The following is a 20,578-nucleotide window of genomic DNA, read 5'->3' on the forward strand; positions in this document are numbered from 1 at the left end:
TTCTGGGCTCCAAAATCACTGTAGATAGTGACTGCAGCCATGAAATTAAAAGACATTTGCTCCTTGGAAGAAAAGTTATGACCAACCTAGATAGCATATTATAAAGCAGAGACATTTCTTTGCCAACAAAGGTCCGTCTAGTCAAGGCTATGGTTTTTCCAGTGGTCCTGTATGGATGTGAGAGTTGGACTGTGAAGAAAGCTGAGAGCTGAAGAATTGTTGCTTTTGAACTGTGGTGTTGGAGAAGACTCTTGAGAGTCCCTTGGACTGTAAGGAGATCCAACCAGTCCATCCTAAAAGAGATCAGGCCTGGGTGCTCATTGTAAGGACTGATGTTGAGGCTGAAACTCCAATACTTTGGCCACCTGATGGGACCAGCTGACTCATTGGAAAAGACCCTGATGCTGGGAGGGATTGAGGGCAGGAGGAGAAGGGGACGACAGAGGATGAGATGGTTGGATGGCATCACTGACTCAATGGACATGGGTTTGGGTGGACTCTGGGAGTCAGTGATGGACAGGGAGGCCTGGCGTGCTGCAGTTCATGGGGTCACAAAGAGTCAGACATGACTGAGCGACTGAACTGAACTGAAATAAATAAAAACTTTTGTCCTAGACAGTTGAAGAAGGCTGAGCTTCTTTTGGAACTGGCTCAGAGTTCTCAAATAGTAACAGGTAGCATTTCACTGAGCATTTAGTGTCAGGCACAGTGCTCAGTGTGAGAAGCATTTTGCAAATCACTGCCTCATCTAATCTTCACAGAGATCTTATGACTTAGATACGGACAACTCCATTAACCAATGAAGAAACCGGAGCATGGAGACATTAGGGACTTGCCCCCAGGTCACAGAGCTGATAAATGGCAGAACTGGGCTCCAACTGCAGGTATTTCTGACCTCACAGCCTGTGCCCTTAACCACTGATACATACTGTGTGTACATAGATTCCTGTCCAGTCTTTGGTTTCCTAATCTTTCCCAGATCAGAAAGATGGCCCTAGGTGACACAGAGCTGGTGAGGAAGAGTACAGCCTTAAAGGAAAGTCAAGAAGGGCATGAGAGAGCAGAGGAGAGGAGTGAGTGTGCAGAGACGTGTCTCTGGGCTCAGGGAGCACTCCCATGGGGTGACCTAGACAAGGATGCAATCATTTTAGAAACTTTAGAAAATTGGAAACAACCTAGTGGATAGAATTGATCTGATGCAAGAAGTGAAGAGAAGTTTATTTAAAACCCAATTCCTGGGTTTAACTGCCAGAGATTCTGATGTAGTGGGTCAGAGTTGGGAACCAGAAATTCAGGGTTGACAGAATCTCCCTGGGAGATTCTGATGCAAATGGTCAGCAAACACACTGTGAGATGCCGAGCAGAAACTTAAAGGTCAGCACAAGACTCCCCTGGGTGCTCCCCCTACAACAATCCTGGCCTCCCTGCTTATCTCTCCCTTTCTGATATTCCATATTCCTGACTCTCCTCCATGTTCCCAGAGATCCCATGGAGTCTTACAGGCCTCCTAGGCTCTGTCCTTGCTCTTTTCTTCACCTGGCATGACCTTCCCTACCTTCCTTTTGCTCTGAACCAACTTCCCCTGAAGCTTTGTCACACCTCCCCTTTCTCAGTTTCCCATCCCCTAAAAGTTCATCAGCTCATGTGTCACCTTCTTATGAAACCTACCCTAATCACAGGCAAGTTTCTTTGTTGCATCTGTAAAACAAGGATGGAAAGCAAGACAGAAATTGTATGTGAGGAGCATTGCAGGCACTCAGTACATAGTAGCTATTATTTTTATGTTGCTTAATCTTGGGCAGGTGAGTTTCTGCATCTCTGAAATGATAAGAGCTCTTGTGCCAACCACTGTGTTAAAATATACAATAACCACCCGATATTTTCCTCATTTTACATTTGAGGAACATGAGGTAAAAAGAGATTAAGAAACTTGTCCAAGGTCATTCATCCAGGTAGAAGTTGGTAGTACTTGGATTCGAACTGAGGCATCAGGTCCTCAGCTCTAATCATCACGTTATACTGACTTCCACTGTTATGGGACTTCCCAGGTGGTGCTAAAGAATCCACCTGCAATGCAGGAGATGTAAAGAGATGGGGCTTCGATCCCTGGGTTGGGAAGATCCCCTGGAGGAGGGCATGGCAACCCACTCCAGTATTCTTGCCTGGAGAATCCCTTGGACAGAGGGGCCTTGTGGGCTACAGTCCATGGGCTCTCACAGAGTCAGTCACAACTGAAGTGACTTAGCATGCACCGTTATTATCAGACTCCAATCAAACAATAAATACCAGGATTCTGGCACAGGGACCAGCGTGTGGTAGGTGCTCAGTAAATGCTAGAGATTAAATTGAATTGGGAAGCCCCTACATCCAGGGAGGGAGTAAAAACTACTCAAAGACTTTACTGATAATGATGTCTCATGCTTTTTATTTGACAAGACTCAACACCTTAAGATCTCTAATGAGAATGGGATGTAAAAAAATAATTCAGGAAAAAAGTTCAGAATGGTGTTCCATTGAAAGCCTGGTAGGTGCCAATTCTGTCAGTCTGCTTCAATGGGGGTAAATTGTGGGTTTTAACTTCAGAACATTCAGATGGTGCAGGAGGAGGACGGGTAGCTGATCTGGTCCCAGCCATCCACTCCCCTGCCCCTGGCTTCTGAATCTCTCTCTGTCGCTCTGTATCCATCACTCTATATCATTGGCACTTCAAATGCTGACTTCTTCCTCATGATCAACTAAGGGAGATTCAATCTAAGAAGGACTCAGTGGAAGAAATACTTGGGTGTTATTTTCCAACTAAGGCACCGCATGGAATGGAAACCCTCCATCGAACTCCAATTCTGTTTCAACTCAGGCATTCATCTCACCGACTCTCTTTAGTGATGGTGGTGGTTTAGTTGCTAAGTCATGTCTGACTCTTGCAATTTAGAGCTCCATGCAAAACTTAGGTAGACCAGAAAGCCTCCCGTTTTGAACTTGGGATCTTTCTACAGAGTCAGCCAGTTTTCTGCCCAAATAGCATCAATAGGGAAACCTGTAGGTCACATTCTTTCCAACATGGATGACCCATGAAAATATTACACTAAGTAAAGTCTTGCCCCCTTTCACACAGCTGCCCAGCTTTTGGTGGCTCAGAAGTCAAGACAACAGCAAAAAAAAACACCAGACAATTCTATCAACTGGACCAAACCCCAAGATATCAGAACTAACCCAACTCTCAGGAAATATAAAAAAGACAACTTCCAGTTGGTTTTCAGGACATAAAAGATATCAAGAGTCACCATCAAATAAGACTAAGAGGTTTTCCTGAAACGGACAACTTTCTGAAACGCTTGCCGAAACTCTTCGTTAAACATAGTATAGATTATTGGATTGATGAGGGAGTTCAGATAGCCTAGCCAGGTGAAAAAGTCAAAAAGTGCTGGGTGGATCCAGCAGGCGTCTCTGCAGATGGGAAGGACCAGAGATGCTACAAAGAAGGGCAGCCAGCAGACGATAAAGGCCCCCAGAATGATCCCCAGGGTTTTTGTGGCTTTCCTCTCTCGAGCAGCAGAAATCCTCTTGCGTTCCAGGACACTATCGGCAAGCTTGATTTTCACGTGGTTAAAAAAGAGAGGGGAGCCGGCGGAATGAGAATGCCCCTCGTGAAGGCTGGGGTTGAGCGAGCACAGCGAGGACCCTGCAGAGCCTGTGATGAGGTGCGCGGTGGTGAAGCGCTTCCCGTAGAGGGACGGCGGGTTCAGGATGCGGTTTCGGGCGGCCATGTAGATACGGCCATAGAGGATGATGAGCAACACGGACGGGATGTAGAAGGCCCCACAGGTGGAGTAGATGGTGTAGGAGATCTGAGACGTGTTCACCAGGCAGTCCGACATCTCTTCATGAGTTTTGGCCTGCCGCCAAAAGAGGGGTGGAATGGAGATGCAGACCGAGATGGCCCAGACCACGGTGATCATGGCGGCCGCGTGGCCCACAGTCCGGCGTTTGCTGTACTCCAGGGCATCTGTGATGGCCCAGTACCTGTCCAGAGCAATGACACAGAGATGCAGGATGGAGGCCGTGCAGCATGTGATGTCAGAAGACAGCCAGATGTCACACAGGAGTTGGCCGAAGCTCCAGGTGTGGGTGGTGGTATAGGCGATGCTGATGGGCATGACCAAGATGGAAACCAAGAGGTCCGTCATGGCCAGGGAGCCAATGAGACAGTTGGCTGGGGTGTGGAGCTTCCTGGTCAGGAAGATGGTGGTAAGCACAAAGGCATTGGAAAGGACTGTGGCCAGGGTGATGATGGAAAGGAGCACGACAAGAGCAATCTTGAGGGCTTGGAGAGTCCCCGGGTCCCAAGCCCCTGGAGTTGCTGTGGCATTCAGGGATCTGTTGGGAGCCCCCTGCAGAAGACCTTCTGCTGACTGGTTTGGGAGGGACATTCTAGGTGGCTCTGTCTTTCCACAGACTTTCACATACACAGCTCCTTTCACAGTTGTCTTGCTCACAGAATAAGGTCATCCTTCTGTTTCACACTGGTGGGAGGCAGCCGTCAGAACAGAACCCAGCGAAAAGCCCTCAAAACTCCACCATTGAAAAGAACACTGAGGTGACTACCTTTAACTGGTAGTTAAAGGTCTTTCCTAAATCAGATGATTCCCAAGAGGTCTCACTGTTCTGGAATTTTGCCCAGCAACTGATCAGGCGTTGAGGACACATGCTGGATTTGTTAGACATTTACCAGGATATCAAAACAGTCTCTGCAACGCTCTGAAATTCTTGCTTTTGGCATTCTGGCTCCTTCCAAAGCTTGAGAGATAAATGTGTTTAATGAGAACTTAAGAATTTCCTCCATTCTATTCTGAGAAGATTCTGGATTTCAGGTCACCCCTGGGAATTTTTTTTTTTTTAACCAGAGACAAAAAGAAGTGCCAGCTGATTCAGAGAGACAGCGCAGTCAACAGCTCACAGTTTTCCCAGGTTCGTCTGCATGTGTCATGAGGTAGTTAACTTTGGTCCCTGTCCCACTAAACGTCTGGAGCCTGAACAGACAGACAAAACATTCCAGTTACCAAGACTCGAAGAATGCCTAAGCTGGGAGAAGGCAAAACAAAGAGATCACTGTGGGTTCATTCCGAAGGCCACGTGTTCAGAAGTTCTGGGGGTTAAGGAAAGACAAAAAGTAGAGTTAGGTTCTAGAAGGACAGTTTAGATGTTTGAGATTAACTATAAGATTAAAAGGATACTGCTTAGTGCTGGCAGTCGTGCAGCCAAACTGGCATTTCCACACAGGTCTGGAGAAGACAGGGGAAGGCAAGGAGCCCCACCCCCACAGTTCTCAGAGGGGGCACAGGATCACAGCTGCTGGACATATCACAGGTTTCTTACAGGTACATGAAACTAGCTCTGTGCATTGTGAATCAGAAATCATCCTATTTATTCAGCAACAATGGAACCTAAATAAAAATAACTGTACACACACACACACACACACAGAGGCCACTGGGAAAGATACCAAATTGTTACCATGTACTTCTCTAGGAATTGGGGAAGGGGTGGTGACCTTTTTCCTATCATACGAGTTTTCCAAATTTCCTAGAGTGGGCATGTATGACTCTTAAAATCAAACGTGCAAACAACACCTTTTCGTTAAGCAAAGAAAGTGAACTGCAGGGAACTCCCTGGTGGTCCCGTGGTAAAGACTCCTCACTTTCATGACTGTGGGCCCGGGTTTGATCCTTGGTTGGGGAATTAGGATTCCACGAGCCATGTGGCCAAAAAAAAAAAAAAAATTAAGTGCAAAAATAAAAATCCTGTGCTTTGTTTCATGGTGAAAGTTGAAATACAAAAATAAAATTGGCTTTGCAAATGAGAATTGGAAATTAAGTCACAAAACAATCTTGAAGAATCATTTTCTTTTCTTTGTGTCTGTGGACTTGAATCTGGGTTTCAGTATTTGGGACACGGGCAAGTCCTGGTATCTGAAGTCCACAGGGTCTGGCAGGAAGCCCCTGGGTGTACGGGGTCGGCAAGAAGAATGCTAAGACCCCTTAGCCCCATCAATAACCTTACTGCGTCTCCCCCCGTCTTGTGTGGAGTGCTACTACTCCACTAGGAATCCCTATGATTCATTTATCATTATCTCTTCCAGCTCAACTTAGCAAACAGGTCTTGCCCTGAGAGCATTCACAGCCCAGGAAGGGAGGCAGACATGTAGTGTCAAGGACCCTGGGATGGAGCTGGCAAGGCAGAATATATATTATACATACATGCTTTTCTAAAAAATGTGATATCACTTTCTTTACTGGCAGCACCGAGCAGCTGGTGGGATCTTAGTTCCCCTACCAGGGTTCGAAACCCGAGTCACCTGCGTTTTGCAAGACAGATTCTTAACCACTGAACCATCAGAGAAGTCTCCACAATTTCATTATTAAGGACTGCATATTGTTCCATTGGTTACCTACATTAAGGAGAAGGGTCTCAGTAGTCAAAGTCGAGAGGGATGGCATTCCTGGTAGCTGGAAAGATAAGAGTAAAGGCCTGGAGGCTGGAGTGCAGAGAGTAGAGGATCAGGCTCTAGGCGTGGGGGGTAGGGGTGGGGGGCAGCAGGGCACGGATAAGAGTTTCGCTTGGACTGGGGCAGTCTAGGCTCTAATCCTTGTTCTAGCCCAACCTTCCTGTATGACCTTGGGCAAATCCTAACGTCTCAGATTTCTTTCCCAAAACAGGAGCCAACCCACCTGCCAACCAGAACTGCTTCGGGGCTTTCATTGCTCCTGGCAAGGTCAGCCTTTGAAACCCACTAAAAGCCTGAGAGATGCCAAGAATCATTGTCATCCTACTTCCTTCCTTCTGCTCGGCCCTGGGCTTTGTTGGAAAAGTTCAGTCTACGGCTGTTGATTGGCTTTATTTTTGATTTAATTAATTGATTTGGCTGTGTTGGGTCTTCGCTGTGGGACACAGGGTCTTTGTTGTGTCACGTGGGATCTTTTGTTGCAGCGCAAGAATTCTCCTGATGTGGCCCATGCACATAGTAGCTGTAGTATGCAGGCTTAGCTATTCCTCATGACATGTGGGATCTGAGTTCCTGGACCAGGATCGAACCCACATTCCTTGCATTGGAAGGCGGATTCTTAACGGTTGAACCACCAGGGAAGTCCCTATTGATTGATTTTAAATCATTAAGAAGCTGAACGTGCAAAATGGTAGTTTCCCTCTCATGCCTCAAAAGTGTGCTTTGTCTTTAAAAAAAATATCTGCCCAGAGGAGAGAAAACAGCCTGAGTTAAGAAAACCCTTCTTAAGCTACCTGTTCTGAAACATTCCCTGAATTTGAGGAATATTATCATCACACCTTTGATGGAGCTCTTCGTATGTTCCAGGGTGGGACCCACTCCACCCATGGCCCCCAACTGACAAATGAACCAATCAGCGCTCAGAAAGGTGATGTCACCTGCCCCAAGGTGACCAGGTGGAAGTGGAAAAACCGGGTCCAGGGTCAGCTCTGACATTTCCACTCCTCTCCACACTGCCTCAGTCCAGGAAGAAAAGCCTTCCGGCACGTTTTCTTCTAGGCATGAAGCTGGTTTGGGATCTCCTGGAGATACAGGAAAATGGTGATTCCTTCATGCTACCCCACCCGCCTCCTTGCCCCATCCTCCACTCCCAAAGGCCTCTGGCTGAAGCTCTCCTTTGGTTCACAGGGAAAATGTGAAGTCAGGTTGGACTGTTCGGAATTTTCTTCCCTCCAGACGGTCTGGGTGAGCGAGGTGGTGTCATTTCCCACGGAAGGCTGGTGTGCTTGCCCCACAAACCCAGGGGGTCACTCCTTGGGTTCCAGGCATTCCAATGACCTCATTCCAGTGAAAGGTGTGGGCTCAGAAAGGCCCGGGAGGCTGGTGGGTGACATCTTGGGAAGAAGGACAGTGTGGATTGCCTTGGTCAGGAATGCCAGGCTGGAGCTTTGTAGGAGGCCACATGATTCTTTTTTTAATTAATTTTTATTGGCGTATAGCTGCTTTACAATGTTGTGTTGGTTTCTGCTGTACAGCAAAGGGAATCAGTTATGTGAATACATCTGTCTTCTCTTTTTTGGATTTCCTTCCCATTTAGCTTGCCACAGAGCACTGAGTAGAGTTCCCTGTGCTATACGGTAGGTTCTCATTAGCTATCTATTTCATACATAGTACTGTATATATGTCGATCCCAATCTCCCAGCTCATCCCTTCCCCATGCACTCCTTGGTATCCATAAGTTTGTTCCCTACATCTGTGTCTCTATTTCTGCTTTGCAAATAAGTTCATCTGTACCAAATCTTTGTAGATTCCACATAGAAACATTAATATACAATATCTGTTTTTCTCTTTCTGATCTACTTCACTGTGTATGACAGCTTCTAGGTCATCCATGTCTCTGCAAATGACACTGTTTTGTTCCTTTTACGGCTGAGTAATATTCCACTGTTTATACCTGCCGCTTGGGAGTCACACGATTCTGAGGCTGTCTCCTGCCTACTGTTCTTCCCCAACTTGAACAAAGTTGGGGGAATTTCCCACAATCCAGCTACCTTTGGAGATATAGACTCTAGGTCCATAGTCAACCCTCCCATCAAATAATAAGATAAAAAACAGAAATCGTATGTAATTTCAAATAAGGTAAAAAACCAGAAATTCAAACAATGAGCTACTGTCTTCAGTCAGCAGGTAGGTAAAAAATTTTAATCTAGTTGAGTCATGTCATTTGGTAAAGGTGGGAGCAACAGAAATTATCACCTCCCACTGGTTAAGTATACTTTGGAGGACACTTGTTAGCAAACAATTTGGCCTTATGTCATAAATCTAAAACTGTAATGACCACCTCATGACCCAGTAATTCCACTCCCAGGTACATAAGACAGAGAAACTTTTCAGTGTGTTCCCCGGCAGACAGCAACAAGAATAATCACAGTAGTAATGATTGTAACAGCAAACAACTGGAAAGCACCCAAGCATCCATCAGGAGCAGGATGGCAGAATACAGCGTATTCCTGTGCCGGCTGCTAGAGCAGCAAAACTGGGTAAATCAAAGCGCGTGCATAACAGTGCCAACAACAAAAACATGCTAGAGGAAACAAACTGTTTAAGGATATAAATATATGTGGCAAAGCCATAAGGAAAAGCAAGGAAACATTCAACATAAAACTCAGGGGAATTCCCTGGCGGTCCAGAGCTTTCATTAGAGAGGGAATGGGTTTGATCCCTGGTCAGGGAATTAAAATCCCACAAGCGGTGTAGTAAATAAATAAATAAAAATAGCAATAAAATTAAAGCTAGTGTTTACCACTAGAGGGGAAAGGAAACAGGGATGTGATCATCACGGAGGTGTTTTAAAGATATCAGCGATGTTTCTTAAGGCAGTAGTGAGTACATGGTTGTTGTTAGTCTTTAATCTGTAAGTATGTTTTATAAATACATTCACACACACACATATATATTCTTTCGTAGGGAATTGAGATTTTCATATTTTTTCTTAATCAGTTTTGTACATTATAAAAAAGAAAAGCACATGACCAGCACTCGTAGTATTGGAACCAGCGTTGATACCTTGATTCTGACACATTAATACCTATCCATACATCCTAGTCCCAAATTTCTGAGTTCTGAGCCCAGCTCTGCCACTGATCAGCAGGGTAATCATGGGCAAGACATGATTTCTCTTTGACCCTCAGTTTGTTTGTAAAAAACGGGAACATTAGCATGGCTATGCTGCCCCAAAGGGGTGTTCCAATAAGATCATATATATGATAAGATGTAATTGTAGCATCCTGGATAAATGTAACCATAATAACAGAGCTGGAGGGGAATGGCAATAAGCACACATTTTGGGTAAGGCAGGCTCAAGTCCCAGTCCCCGTCGCTCCACTTGCTTGCTGTGACCATTGGGTAAGTTACTTAAGCTCTCCGAGTTCCAGTGATGAAGGTGATAATTCACACCTCGCCAGAGTTTAGGGAGAACTGATTAGAGCATGGATCTTAATGCCCAACATAGTAAATGATGACTTCTCTGGTTTCTCCACGATGGATCCAACCATGTTCAGGTCTCCAGGCGACAAGGTCTCTTCCCTCGCTAGAAACAAGGCATCGCTGTCCGTTTTAGCCAGTGATGTCACCATTGTCAGAACTACCAGCCGTACCCGGGAGCTTCTCCCCTGCCCACCACAGTCCTGGCAGTCATCAAAGCAGAAGTTAGGCCCTTCCTCAGCCTCTCCTGGGAGAAGGAAACGACAACCCATTCCAGTATTCTTGCCTGGAACATCCCACGGTAGGCTACAGTCCATGGGGTTGCAAAGAGTTGGACATGACTGAGTGACTTCACTTTCATTTTCAGCCTCTCCTGAGCCCAGTAGCATCTTCCCTGGAGTCCACATCATACAGACTCTAGCCGTATCATATGCCTCCCAGCTCCAACGTCTCTGCAGAGGGGTAGAGAGGAAAAAGCAGCAACGCCTGGGTCCCAGTTCCAACTTGGTCCACAGGCTACCTCTGACCACAGCTGGCTGGACCAGGGTGGACTTGTGAGCCAAAACAAACCAGCAGGTTCTCTCTTGGGAATTTAAATTGGAGACTGTGAACAGCTGAGTGGAGGGAGAGCTGATGGAGGGGGAGCAACTCGAATGCTAAGGATTCTGGGGCAGGAATCGGGCCACAGCCGTGACCAAGGGGCACGTGGTGGTGGGGAGTAGGGTGGGAAAAGCCATCAGTAAACAACCAACCAACAGGTCTGCAGAGAGAGGCAGGAGGACAGGGGACCCGGAGAAGGGAGCAGGGAGAGAGGAGACCCACCTGCCCCAGGAGAGGAGAAGGAAGGAGCCTTCCAAGCCCAGTGAATACTCTTTACCCTTAGACGTCCATGAGCAGCCTCTGCACCAAGGAAACCTCATTTGTAGCAACTTACACTTTTTCTGTTGAGCCAGTTCAAATGGACACAACAGGCCGGGAGAAAGAGAAATCAGACAGAGGATTTTCAGCTCCTTCCCACCAAACGATCCCCGCTGGGGACGAGGCAAGTCACTTCACCTCCTGTGCTTTTCTTTCTCATCTGTAAATTGGGGTCCTAACGCCTTTTGCCCAGAACTGCTATGTGGATTCCGGGAAGGCACAGTCACTGCAGGCGTCCTTTTTAACCCCTCTTAACTAAGGCTTCCCACCCAGGGCTCAACTCCTCCAGCCTGCAGAAGAATCTGTCACTTCCCTTTCAGAAGGAGCTTTATTTTAACTGAGTGAGTCATAAAGCCTTGCCAGAAACAAAGAGGATGTATGGGTTTAATGTATCCTCAGAAGTCTGTCCCATCTTTTTGGAGGAAAAAAAAAAAACCAATAAGCTGTGATAAAGATTTGATGCAGCAGAATCAGTGCCCCACAGAGGAATTTCTGTCTGTTCTTTCTCTGGAAGCTGTGCGGTACGGATGAGTGAGCCCTGACCAGGGAAACCATTCTCCTCAAATCTGAACACTGCTTTTTATTTTACAAAGCACATCCACAGCTGTTATTTCATCTGTTGCTCATGGGACCTCCCACAATCTCGGTCTTCTCTGTAAAATCAGGGTATCAAGTCTATCTCCCATGGGTGAAATAAATATGAGAGGAAGATTAAAAAATTTTAATAGGAGCGTGTGTCCATCTATCCATCAATCAGTATATCTGTAAATGAATGGAAGTTTTGAAATCTAGTCAGTTTCTTGAGCAAGTCAACATTTCACCTCAATTAAAATCTAGAGAATGGGGACTTCCTTGGTGGTCCAGTAGCTAAGAATCTGCCTTCCAATGCAGGGGACATGGGTTCGATCCCTGGTCGGGGAACTAAGATCCCACATACTGCTGGGCAGCTAAGCTCAACTGCTGCAACTGAAGAAGCCTGTATGCTGCAACAAAGACTCAATAGAGTCATAATAAAATAATAACAAAATAAAATGACCTCTTAAAAAATCTGGCAAATGTCGAAAAATCAAAAGCAGCCAAACCTCTGAGCTAGAACTTCTGCTCCCAATAAAAACAATAAAAACATGGACAAATGTTCACCAAAAGGCATGTGCAAGAGTTATTCATAACAGCACTATTGAGCAACCCCAAACCGGAAGCCACCCAAACAAAGGTCAACAGTCTAATGGATAAATCCACTGTGGCATATTCCTACAGCAGAATACTACAGGCCAGTGAGAATGAGCCCCACCTCCCTGCCACACTCAGCCACGTGGATGAACTTCACGGAACAGAAGACACTCAGTGCTATGACCCCACGTGTGAGTCAAGCTTCATAAAGATCATGAACGGGCAAAACTGATCTGCTGTGATGGGAGTCACGCTAGTGTGTTGTGTTTGAGGGGAAAGAGGCAGTGATGGGGAGGGAATATGAGAGGGGCTGCTGGGTGAAGGTCATATGGTCTGCCCGCTACATGTGAACTTTCAAAAATGCCTGCATCTGGTTCCAGCGAGGAACCAGAACCTGTGCCATCAACATCAGGCGTGAGTGAAACTGCAGCTTGCCCTCTGTCTCCTGTTGCTGACGATCCTTCAGATCTACCACCTCCCACCTCTCCTCCCGCCTGCCGTCGGTAACTCTTCTCGCCTGTTCACTCGATGCCAGCCCTTGGATGCCAGCTGTTACGCTGTACCACTGTACTTCTCTAGGTACTGTACTATAAAATTTTAAATGCTTTATTTTCTGTTTTTAAAAATGTATTATTTGTGTGAAAAGTACTATAGACCTATCACAGTATTCTATACCTGATTGTGTTGGGTACCTAGGCTAACGGGATTGGACTTACAAACGAATTGGACTTGTGCTCTCAGAACGGAATTCGTTTGTATGGAGGGGACTTACTGTATTCTGTTTCCTGAGCTAGGTGCGTTCACTTTGTGAATATTCATCAGTCTGTGCATTTGTGTTTGGGGTACTTTTGTTTTTGTAAAAATGTTTACCCCCCAAAATTAGTGGTTAAGTGCCTAAGAACTGGGGTACCAGTTCTGTGCTCAAAGGGGGCCTTGAACTCGTCATTTAACCTCTTGAGTTCGGTTTCTCCGTGTGGCAAATGGGTAGGGTAACAGTACCAACACTACAGGGCTATTTTGTTTGAATGAGCTGAGTGAAAAGCACCCGCCATGGAGTGGATGCTCTGAACATTTTAGTTAGTTGTAATTAACAGTCCCTCCCTAGCAAACATGATCTTGAAGGAACTTTTATTTTTTTGGTTTATTTTTAAAAAACATTTATTTATTTGACTGCATTGGGTCCTGGTTGTGGGGGATCTTTATTTGCAGCACGTGGGACCTAGTTTTCTGACCAGGGATCGAACCAGGGCCCCTTGCACCAGGATCATGGACTCTTAGCCACTGGACCACCAGGGAAGTCCCTTGAAGGAACTTTTAAAATGATATAAACCAATATAACGAGCTGAGATGCTAAGACCCAAAGATTACAGATGTCTTGCCCCAGATTTCAGAGGAAAGTTCCACCTCCCTCCCAGCTCAGCTCAGCGTCCACCTCCCCATGCTGTCCCCATCTTCCCCTGTCAAGAGAAGGCATGTATTTCCTGGACCTGGGCTCAGCATGGATCAGCCATGGCCAGCAGGGTCAGGCAAGGCTGGCAGTGAACTTGTTCTAAATCTAGTTCTCAAGGTGCTGTGCATATTTCTGCTTGTGGTCCATCATCTCCGTGAGAAGACCATGTATGGGCTTACCACTGGCCCCAAGAGGAGGGGACAAAGACATGTGGAACAGAGCTGCTTATACCAATGGCCCCAGCAAATCCCCACGGAGAATAGAGCGCCTCAGCTGACCGGCAGACACACGTGTGAGCCCAGCTAAAATAGCAAACATGCCCAGCCCATTTCAGATTAAATCAGCCAGTCTCCAGACGCATGAATTTTAGTAGTAAATGTTACTGTTTTAATCCACGGAGTTTGGGGGTGGCTTGTTACACAGCCATAGCTGACTGGTATAGTCTCCTCTCAGTATAGTAAGGATAGTACGGTAGTACTGAACTACTGAATTCTACCAGCTTCACTGTCTAAACCTAACTCTGCCTTGGCTGTCTTTATTCTTCTTTACCCCTGTTGCCACTTCCTGTTTGGGGCCAAAATTTTCTCTGGCTTAATACAGTATTTATTCATTAATTTATTTTGTTGATCTATTTATTTAGCTGTACCAGGTCTTAGTTGCAGCACACAGGATCTTCAATCTTCTTTGCAGCATGCAAGATCTTTCGTTGAGGTATGTAAACTCTTGTCTGTGGCATGTGGGATCTAGTTCCCTGACCAGGGATCGAACTCGAGCCCCCTGCACTGGAAGCATGGAGTCATAGCCACTGGACCACCAGGGAAGTCCCTCTCTGGCTTAAATGGTCTCCCTGCCTCCACTTCCTTCCATTCTCTTACCACGTAACACCTGGAATCTTCCTTTTAACTAAAAGTCTGACCATGGCACTCTTAAATCCTCCAGTGGCTCCCCCTGCACCTGGGATTAAGTCTCAGCTCCATCATTTGGTCGAAGAGAACCTTCATGAACCTTTAATCACATCTGCAGCATCGCCTCTGAACCTCGCAGGCTGTGACCTTCCCCGTCCAGCGTCACAGACCTGCCTGAGTTCCTGCTGGCACCCTCCTGCCGTACCCAGGTCCCAGAGCTGTGTCCTGCTCTACACCTTTGTCTTTGCTGTGTCCTCTGCCTAAGTCACCCCCCGGGACTAAACTCTGGCATCTCCTCAGGGAGCCTTTCCTAAAGGCTTTCCCCCCCAGCTTGGGTGAGGTCCCCCTCTTCTGGATGCCCACCACCAAGGCTCTTACCACACCAAACTCTCCACCACTGAACATTGAGTGCAGGGACCATATCTTATTTAGCTCCTATAACCATGACACCTGGCCCACAGCATGAGGTCAATAAATGGTTATGAAAGGCTCCATGAGCCGAGGAATGGGCCCTGAGAACAGGGTACTGGACTGAGAGACGGTGGCCCTGGACTTTAGCTTGGTTCTGCCATGAATTCTCTGCAACCTTACAAAAGACAGTTCCTCCTCTGGGCCTCAGGGTCTTTATCTTGAAAATGAGAGGGTTGGGTCAGATCAGAGATTCTCTTGCTGTGCATCAGAATCACCTGGGGGAACTTTAAAAAAAATACAAATGCTGTTACAAACAACAAGAAAATACAGATGTCCAGGCTTAAACCCCCGAGGGCTAGAGCCCAAGCAATGTAATTGTTCAGAGCTCCTCATGTGTTTCTAAGGTGCAACCAGGTTTGGAAACCACTGGCCTGGATGATCTCTGGTGATCTTCATCACTGGCGATCTGGTTATCTTGAAACAAGGTAAAGGTTGTTTCCAAGGCCTTTATAACAGGGAAATATGAGAATTCAAACCTGTCTTACTTTCAGCCTTGCACTGTGTCAATTACCAGCCTTCATCAGGGAAGGGACCACTTTGAATGACCAAGTTGCACAAAGACTCCCACTGGGTGCCCTGACTCTTTGTGACCCCATGGACAGTAGCCTGCACCAGGCTTCTCCATCCATGGGATTTTCTAGGCAAGAGTACTGGAGTGGGTTGCCATTTCTTTCTCCAGGGAATCTTCCCGACCCAGGGATCGAACCCAGGTCTCCCGCATTGTAGACAGACACTTTTACCGTCTGAGCGTCCAGGAAAGTCCATTCATCAGGGAAGGGACCACTTTGAATGACTAAATTGCACAAAGACTCCCACTGGGTGCTCTCATGCTTGTGAGAAAGAGGCCAGAAATGTTTTAAACTCTCACCATTAACCTCTCACACTACCTCTTGGGGTAGAAATTCCCCCATATTACAGATGAAGAAACTGAAGTTCAGAGAGGTAAAACGCCTAGCCCAAGGCCACATAGGCACTACATAAAATAGCTGGAAGTCACAGCCAGTCCTGAGAAAGTATAGAGCAGTTGCTACTGGCCACATGTGGCCCCTGAGAGCCTGAAAGTGCGAAACACACTGGGTTTCAGACTTACTTCAAAAAACAATGTAAAATACCCCATTAATAGAATAAATATTTATATCAATCACATGATAACATTTTGGATATGTTGAATAAGTAAAATATAAATCAAAATCAATTTCACTTTTATTTTAAAGTGGTTACCTCTAAATTTTCTAGATCTACAATTACATCTGTGGGGTCTTCCCTGGTTGCCCAGTGGTTAAGACTTCGCTTTCCAATGCAGGGTAAGCTGGCTCAATCCCTGGTCTGGGATATGCCAAAAAACAAAAACATAAAAACAAAAGCAATATCACAGGGGTGGTATCGCCCCCTAGGGGTCACTTTGGGACTGTTGTCTCAAAAAAGAAAAAGAAATGCCAAGTAGGCAAAGTGGCGATGGCACCCCACTCCAGTCCTCTCGCCTGGAAAACCCCAGGGACGGAGGAGCCTGGTGGGCTGCAGTCCATGGGGTCGCTAAGAGTCGGACACGACTGAGCGACTTCACTTTCACTTTTCACTTTCATGCATTGGAGAAGGAAATGGCAACCCACTCCATTGTTCTTGCCTGGAGAATCCCAGGGACGGGGGAGCCTGGTGGGCTGCCGTGTATGGGGTCGCACAGAGTCGGCCACGACTGGAGCGACTTAGCAGCAGCAGCAGAGGAAGCGTTAAACAGCTAAGAAGAGAAGTGAAAGGCAAAGAAGAAAGGGAAAGATATACCCAACTGAATGCAGAGTTCCAAAGAATAGGAAGGAGAGATAAGAAAGCCTTCTTAAGTGAACAGTGTAAAGAAATAGAGAAAAACAATAGAAAGGGAAAGACTAGAGATCTCTTCAAGAAAATTGGAGGGGTGGGAATATTTCATGCATAGATGAGCACAAACAAGGACAGAAATGGCAAGGAAGGACCTAACAGAAGCAGAAGAGATTAAGAAGAGGTGGCAAGAACACAGAGAAGAATTATACAAAGAGGATTTAATGATCCAAATAACCACGAAGGCGTGGTCACTCTCCTAGAGCCAGACATCCTGGAATGTGAAGTCAAGAGGACCTTAGGAAGCATTACCACGAACAAAGCTAGTGAAGGTGATGGAATTCCAGTCGAGCTATTTCAGATCTTAAAAGATGATGCTGTTAAAGTGCTGCACTCAATATGACAGCCAATTTGGAAAACTCAGCAGTAGCCACAGAACTGGAAAAGGTCAGTTTTCATTCCAATACCAAATAAAGGCAATGCCAAAGAATGTTTCAACTACCATACAGTTGTGCTCATTTCACATGCTAGTAAGGTAATGTTGAAAATCCTCCAAGCTAGGCTTCAACAGTATGTGAACCGAGAGCTTCCAGATGTTCAAGCAGGATTTAGAAAAGGCTGAGGAACCAGAGATCAAATTGCCAACATCCTATGGATCAAAGAAAAAGCAAAGGAATTTCAAAAAACATCTGCTTCATTGACGACACTAAAGCCTTTGACTGTGTGGATCACAACTGTGGAAAATTCTGAAAGAGATGGGAATACCAGACCACCTGACCTGTCTCCTGAGAAACCTGTATGCAGGCCAATAAGCAACAGTTATAACCAGATATGGAACGATGGACTGGCTCAAAATTGGAAAAGGTGTACGTCAAGGCTGTATATACATTGTCACCCTACTTACTTAACTTTTATGAAGAGTACATCATGCAAAATGCCAGGCTGGCTGAAGCACAAGCTGGAATGAAGATTGCCAGGAGAAATATCAATAACCTCAGATATGCAGATGACACCACCCTTATGGGAGAAAGCAAAAAGGATCTAAAGAGCCTCCTGATGAGGGTGAAAGAGGAGAGTGAAAAAGCTGGCTTAAAACTCAACATTCAAAGAACAAAGATCATGGCATCCAGTCTCATCACTTCATGGAAAATAGATGGGGAAACAATGGAAACAGTGACAGACTTTATTTTCTTGGGCTTCAAAATCACTGCGGACAATGACTGTAGCCGTGAAATTAAGAGACCCTTGCTCCTTGGAAGAAATGCTATGACAAACCTAGGCAATATATTAAAAACCAGGGATATCACTTTGCCAACAAAGGTCTATAGTCAAGCTATGGTTTTTCCAGCAGTCATGTACAGATGTGAGTTGGACCATAAAGAAGGCTGAACGCCAAAGAATTACTGCTTTTGAACTGTGGTGCTGGAGAAGACTCTTGAGAGTCCCTTGGACAGCAAGGAGATCAAACCAGTCAATCCTAAATAAAATCAACCGTGAAAATTCAATGGAAGGACTGATACTGAAGCTGAAGCTCCAGTACTCTGGCCTGGTGTGAAGAGCCGACTCATTGGAAAAGACCCTGATGTTGAGAAAGACTGAGGGAAAGAGGAAAAGGGGGCGACAGAAGATGGGATGGTTGGATGGCATTACTATGTGAGCAGACTCTGGGAGATAGTGAAATACAGGGAAGCCTGGTGTGCTGCAGTTCATGGGGTCACAAAAAGTCGGACACAACTTAGCAAGTGAACAACAATTCTCATGAAATTCAATGCAGTCCCAGGAAGGGGGTTAGGACAGTACCTGGAGCTTGTGGACAGGGGCTGGAATAGCAGTAGTAGTGAAGTAATGGGCAACATTATTAACAGCTTACTATGTGCCAGGCACTGTGCTAAGCACTTCCCCTATATCAACTCACTGAAGTCTGACCACAACCCTCTGAAGTTGGTGCTATTATTAAATCCATTTCCCAGGGAAGGAAGCTGAGGCTCAAAGAAATGTTTTATCTAAAACCCCAAAGCTAGAACACATAGATCCAAAATTGGAACCTGGCTTGGTCTGTTCCAAGCTCCACCACTCATAAAAGGTACTGAGTCAAGTCAGTTCCACTTCCTTCTTCATTCACAGCTATTAAACTACACGTGATGCCACACATTCAAAAAATCTCCCCTGGGTCCCTGATACGTTCTGGGCTCCATCACTCTCGCCTGAAGGGAGTCTCTCTCTGCCAGGTAGAGGGAGAGACTTGGGTCCAGAGGAGGGTGTGCAGACACCTTCCTTTCACACTCTGCACACAATCCTCTGCTTACTTTTTCACCACAGCCCAAAGAGAAGGGCGGGAAGGTGGTTATAGCAGCGCTTCTCACACTTGAATGCACACATGCATTACCGACCATCTTTTTAAAAGTGCAGATTCTGGGACTTTCCTGGTCCAATGGCTAAGACTCCGCACTCCCAACACTGGAGGCCCAGGTTCAAACCCTGGTCAGGGAACTAGATCCCACATACTGCAGCTAAGAGATCCCACCCGCTGCAACTAAGACCTGAGGCAGCCAAATAAATTAATTAAACATTTTTTTAATTCTAAAAAAAATATTTATTTATTTTTCACTGTGCAGGGTCTTTGTTGCTGTGCGGGCTTTTTCTGCAATTGGGGTGACTCTCTAGTTACGGTGTGAGGGCTTCTCATTGTGGTGGCTTCCCTCGTTCCAGAGCATGGGCTGCAGGCGCGTGAGCTTCAGAAGTTGTGGCACATGGGCTCAGTTGTTGCCGTTTCTGGGCTCTAGAGCCTAGGCTCAGTATTTGTGGGGCAGGGGCTTGGTTGCTCTGTGGCACGTGGGATCTTCCCAGGCCAGGGATCAAACCTGCATCTCTTGCGTTGGCAGGCAGACTCTTTACCACTGAGTCACCAGGGAAGTCCCAATAAATAAATACTTCTTAAAAATGCAGATTCCAATTCTGTGGGTCTGGAGCAGGAGCTGAGATGCAGCCTTTCAGACAGGCTGTCAGGCGATGCTGCAGCTCCGCTGATGCCACTGACTCGCATGAGGGTAACAGTAATGTCAGCCCTGGGGTTTAAGGGGGATCTCAGCGTGTCAGAGCAAGAAGGACCCTTAGGAATGACCCACTCCAACTCCCTGGTGGTGCTGATAGGGAGAGAAAGGGCGAGACACTAGCCAAAGGTCACACAGTGAGTTACAGGCAGAGACTGCATCTTCGGAGTCCCATCCATGCCCCTTCCCATCCACCGTCTCCAGTTGGCGGCAGCATTCAGGACAGGTGTATCCAGACGCTGTCACAGCCAAGTCACACCACACGCTTTTGGCATTGTCACATCCTCTCCCCGCTTCCCATTTGAGCTTCCACATGAGGGAAGTAATCCTGGGAGCAGACTTGCAGGGCAGACCACACTCTGCAAGAAACCTTTAGGGCCGCAGCCTCTGGTCCTGGAGCTCAACTTGCCCCTTCCCGCCAGATGCTACACATCTGGGTCCCCAGAAAGCAGTTGAGCTGATGGATGGAGTGAAACCGTTTTCAGGACAGGGGAGACACTGACTTCTCCAGACTGGATGAGCAGGGTACTTACAACAGGAATTCATTTCCTAGAAATTAAACACTGAATTTGTTGGTGTTTACAGGATTCACCATCTGCTTTCCCTGCTGGGAAGCACAATACAAGCCATGATGAGAATATAAACTTTAAAGTCAGGTAGGGCTTTGGAGTTAGGGGAATTTGTTTCCCAGCTCAGCCATTTATTAGCTCTGTGACCTTGGACAAACTACTCCACCTGTCTGAAGCTGTTGACTCATCATCGCTTCAATAGTGAATGACTTAAAGCCTATCACAGGAATTCCCTGGCAGTCCAGTGGTTA

The 20,578-nt window shown here is 46.3% G+C and overlaps 1 protein-coding gene across 1 annotated transcript; it reads right to left on the reverse strand.

Annotated features, from left to right (window-relative positions):
- Window positions 1-3,293: 3,293 nt before the first annotated feature.
- HTR1D (5-hydroxytryptamine (serotonin) receptor 1D, G protein-coupled) lies at window positions 3,294-4,427 on the reverse strand. Its single transcript, XM_010830022.1, has one exon. The coding sequence runs from the start codon at window positions 4,425-4,427 to the stop codon at window positions 3,294-3,296; it is 1,134 nt and encodes a 377-aa protein (XP_010828324.1).
- Between the last annotated feature and the right edge of the window lie 16,151 nt (window positions 4,428-20,578).

Source organism: Bison bison, unplaced genomic scaffold (genome assembly GCF_000754665.1).
Source record: "Bison bison bison isolate TAMUID 2011002044 unplaced genomic scaffold, Bison_UMD1.0 scf7180017864516, whole genome shotgun sequence".
Lineage (NCBI taxonomy): Eukaryota > Metazoa > Chordata > Mammalia > Artiodactyla > Bovidae > Bison > Bison bison.

Excerpts from the sequence above, each read along its gene's own strand:
- HTR1D (XM_010830022.1), bottom strand. The coding sequence starts at position 4,427 with ATGTCCCTCCCAAACCAGTCAGCAGAAGGTCTTCTGCAGGGGGCTCCC.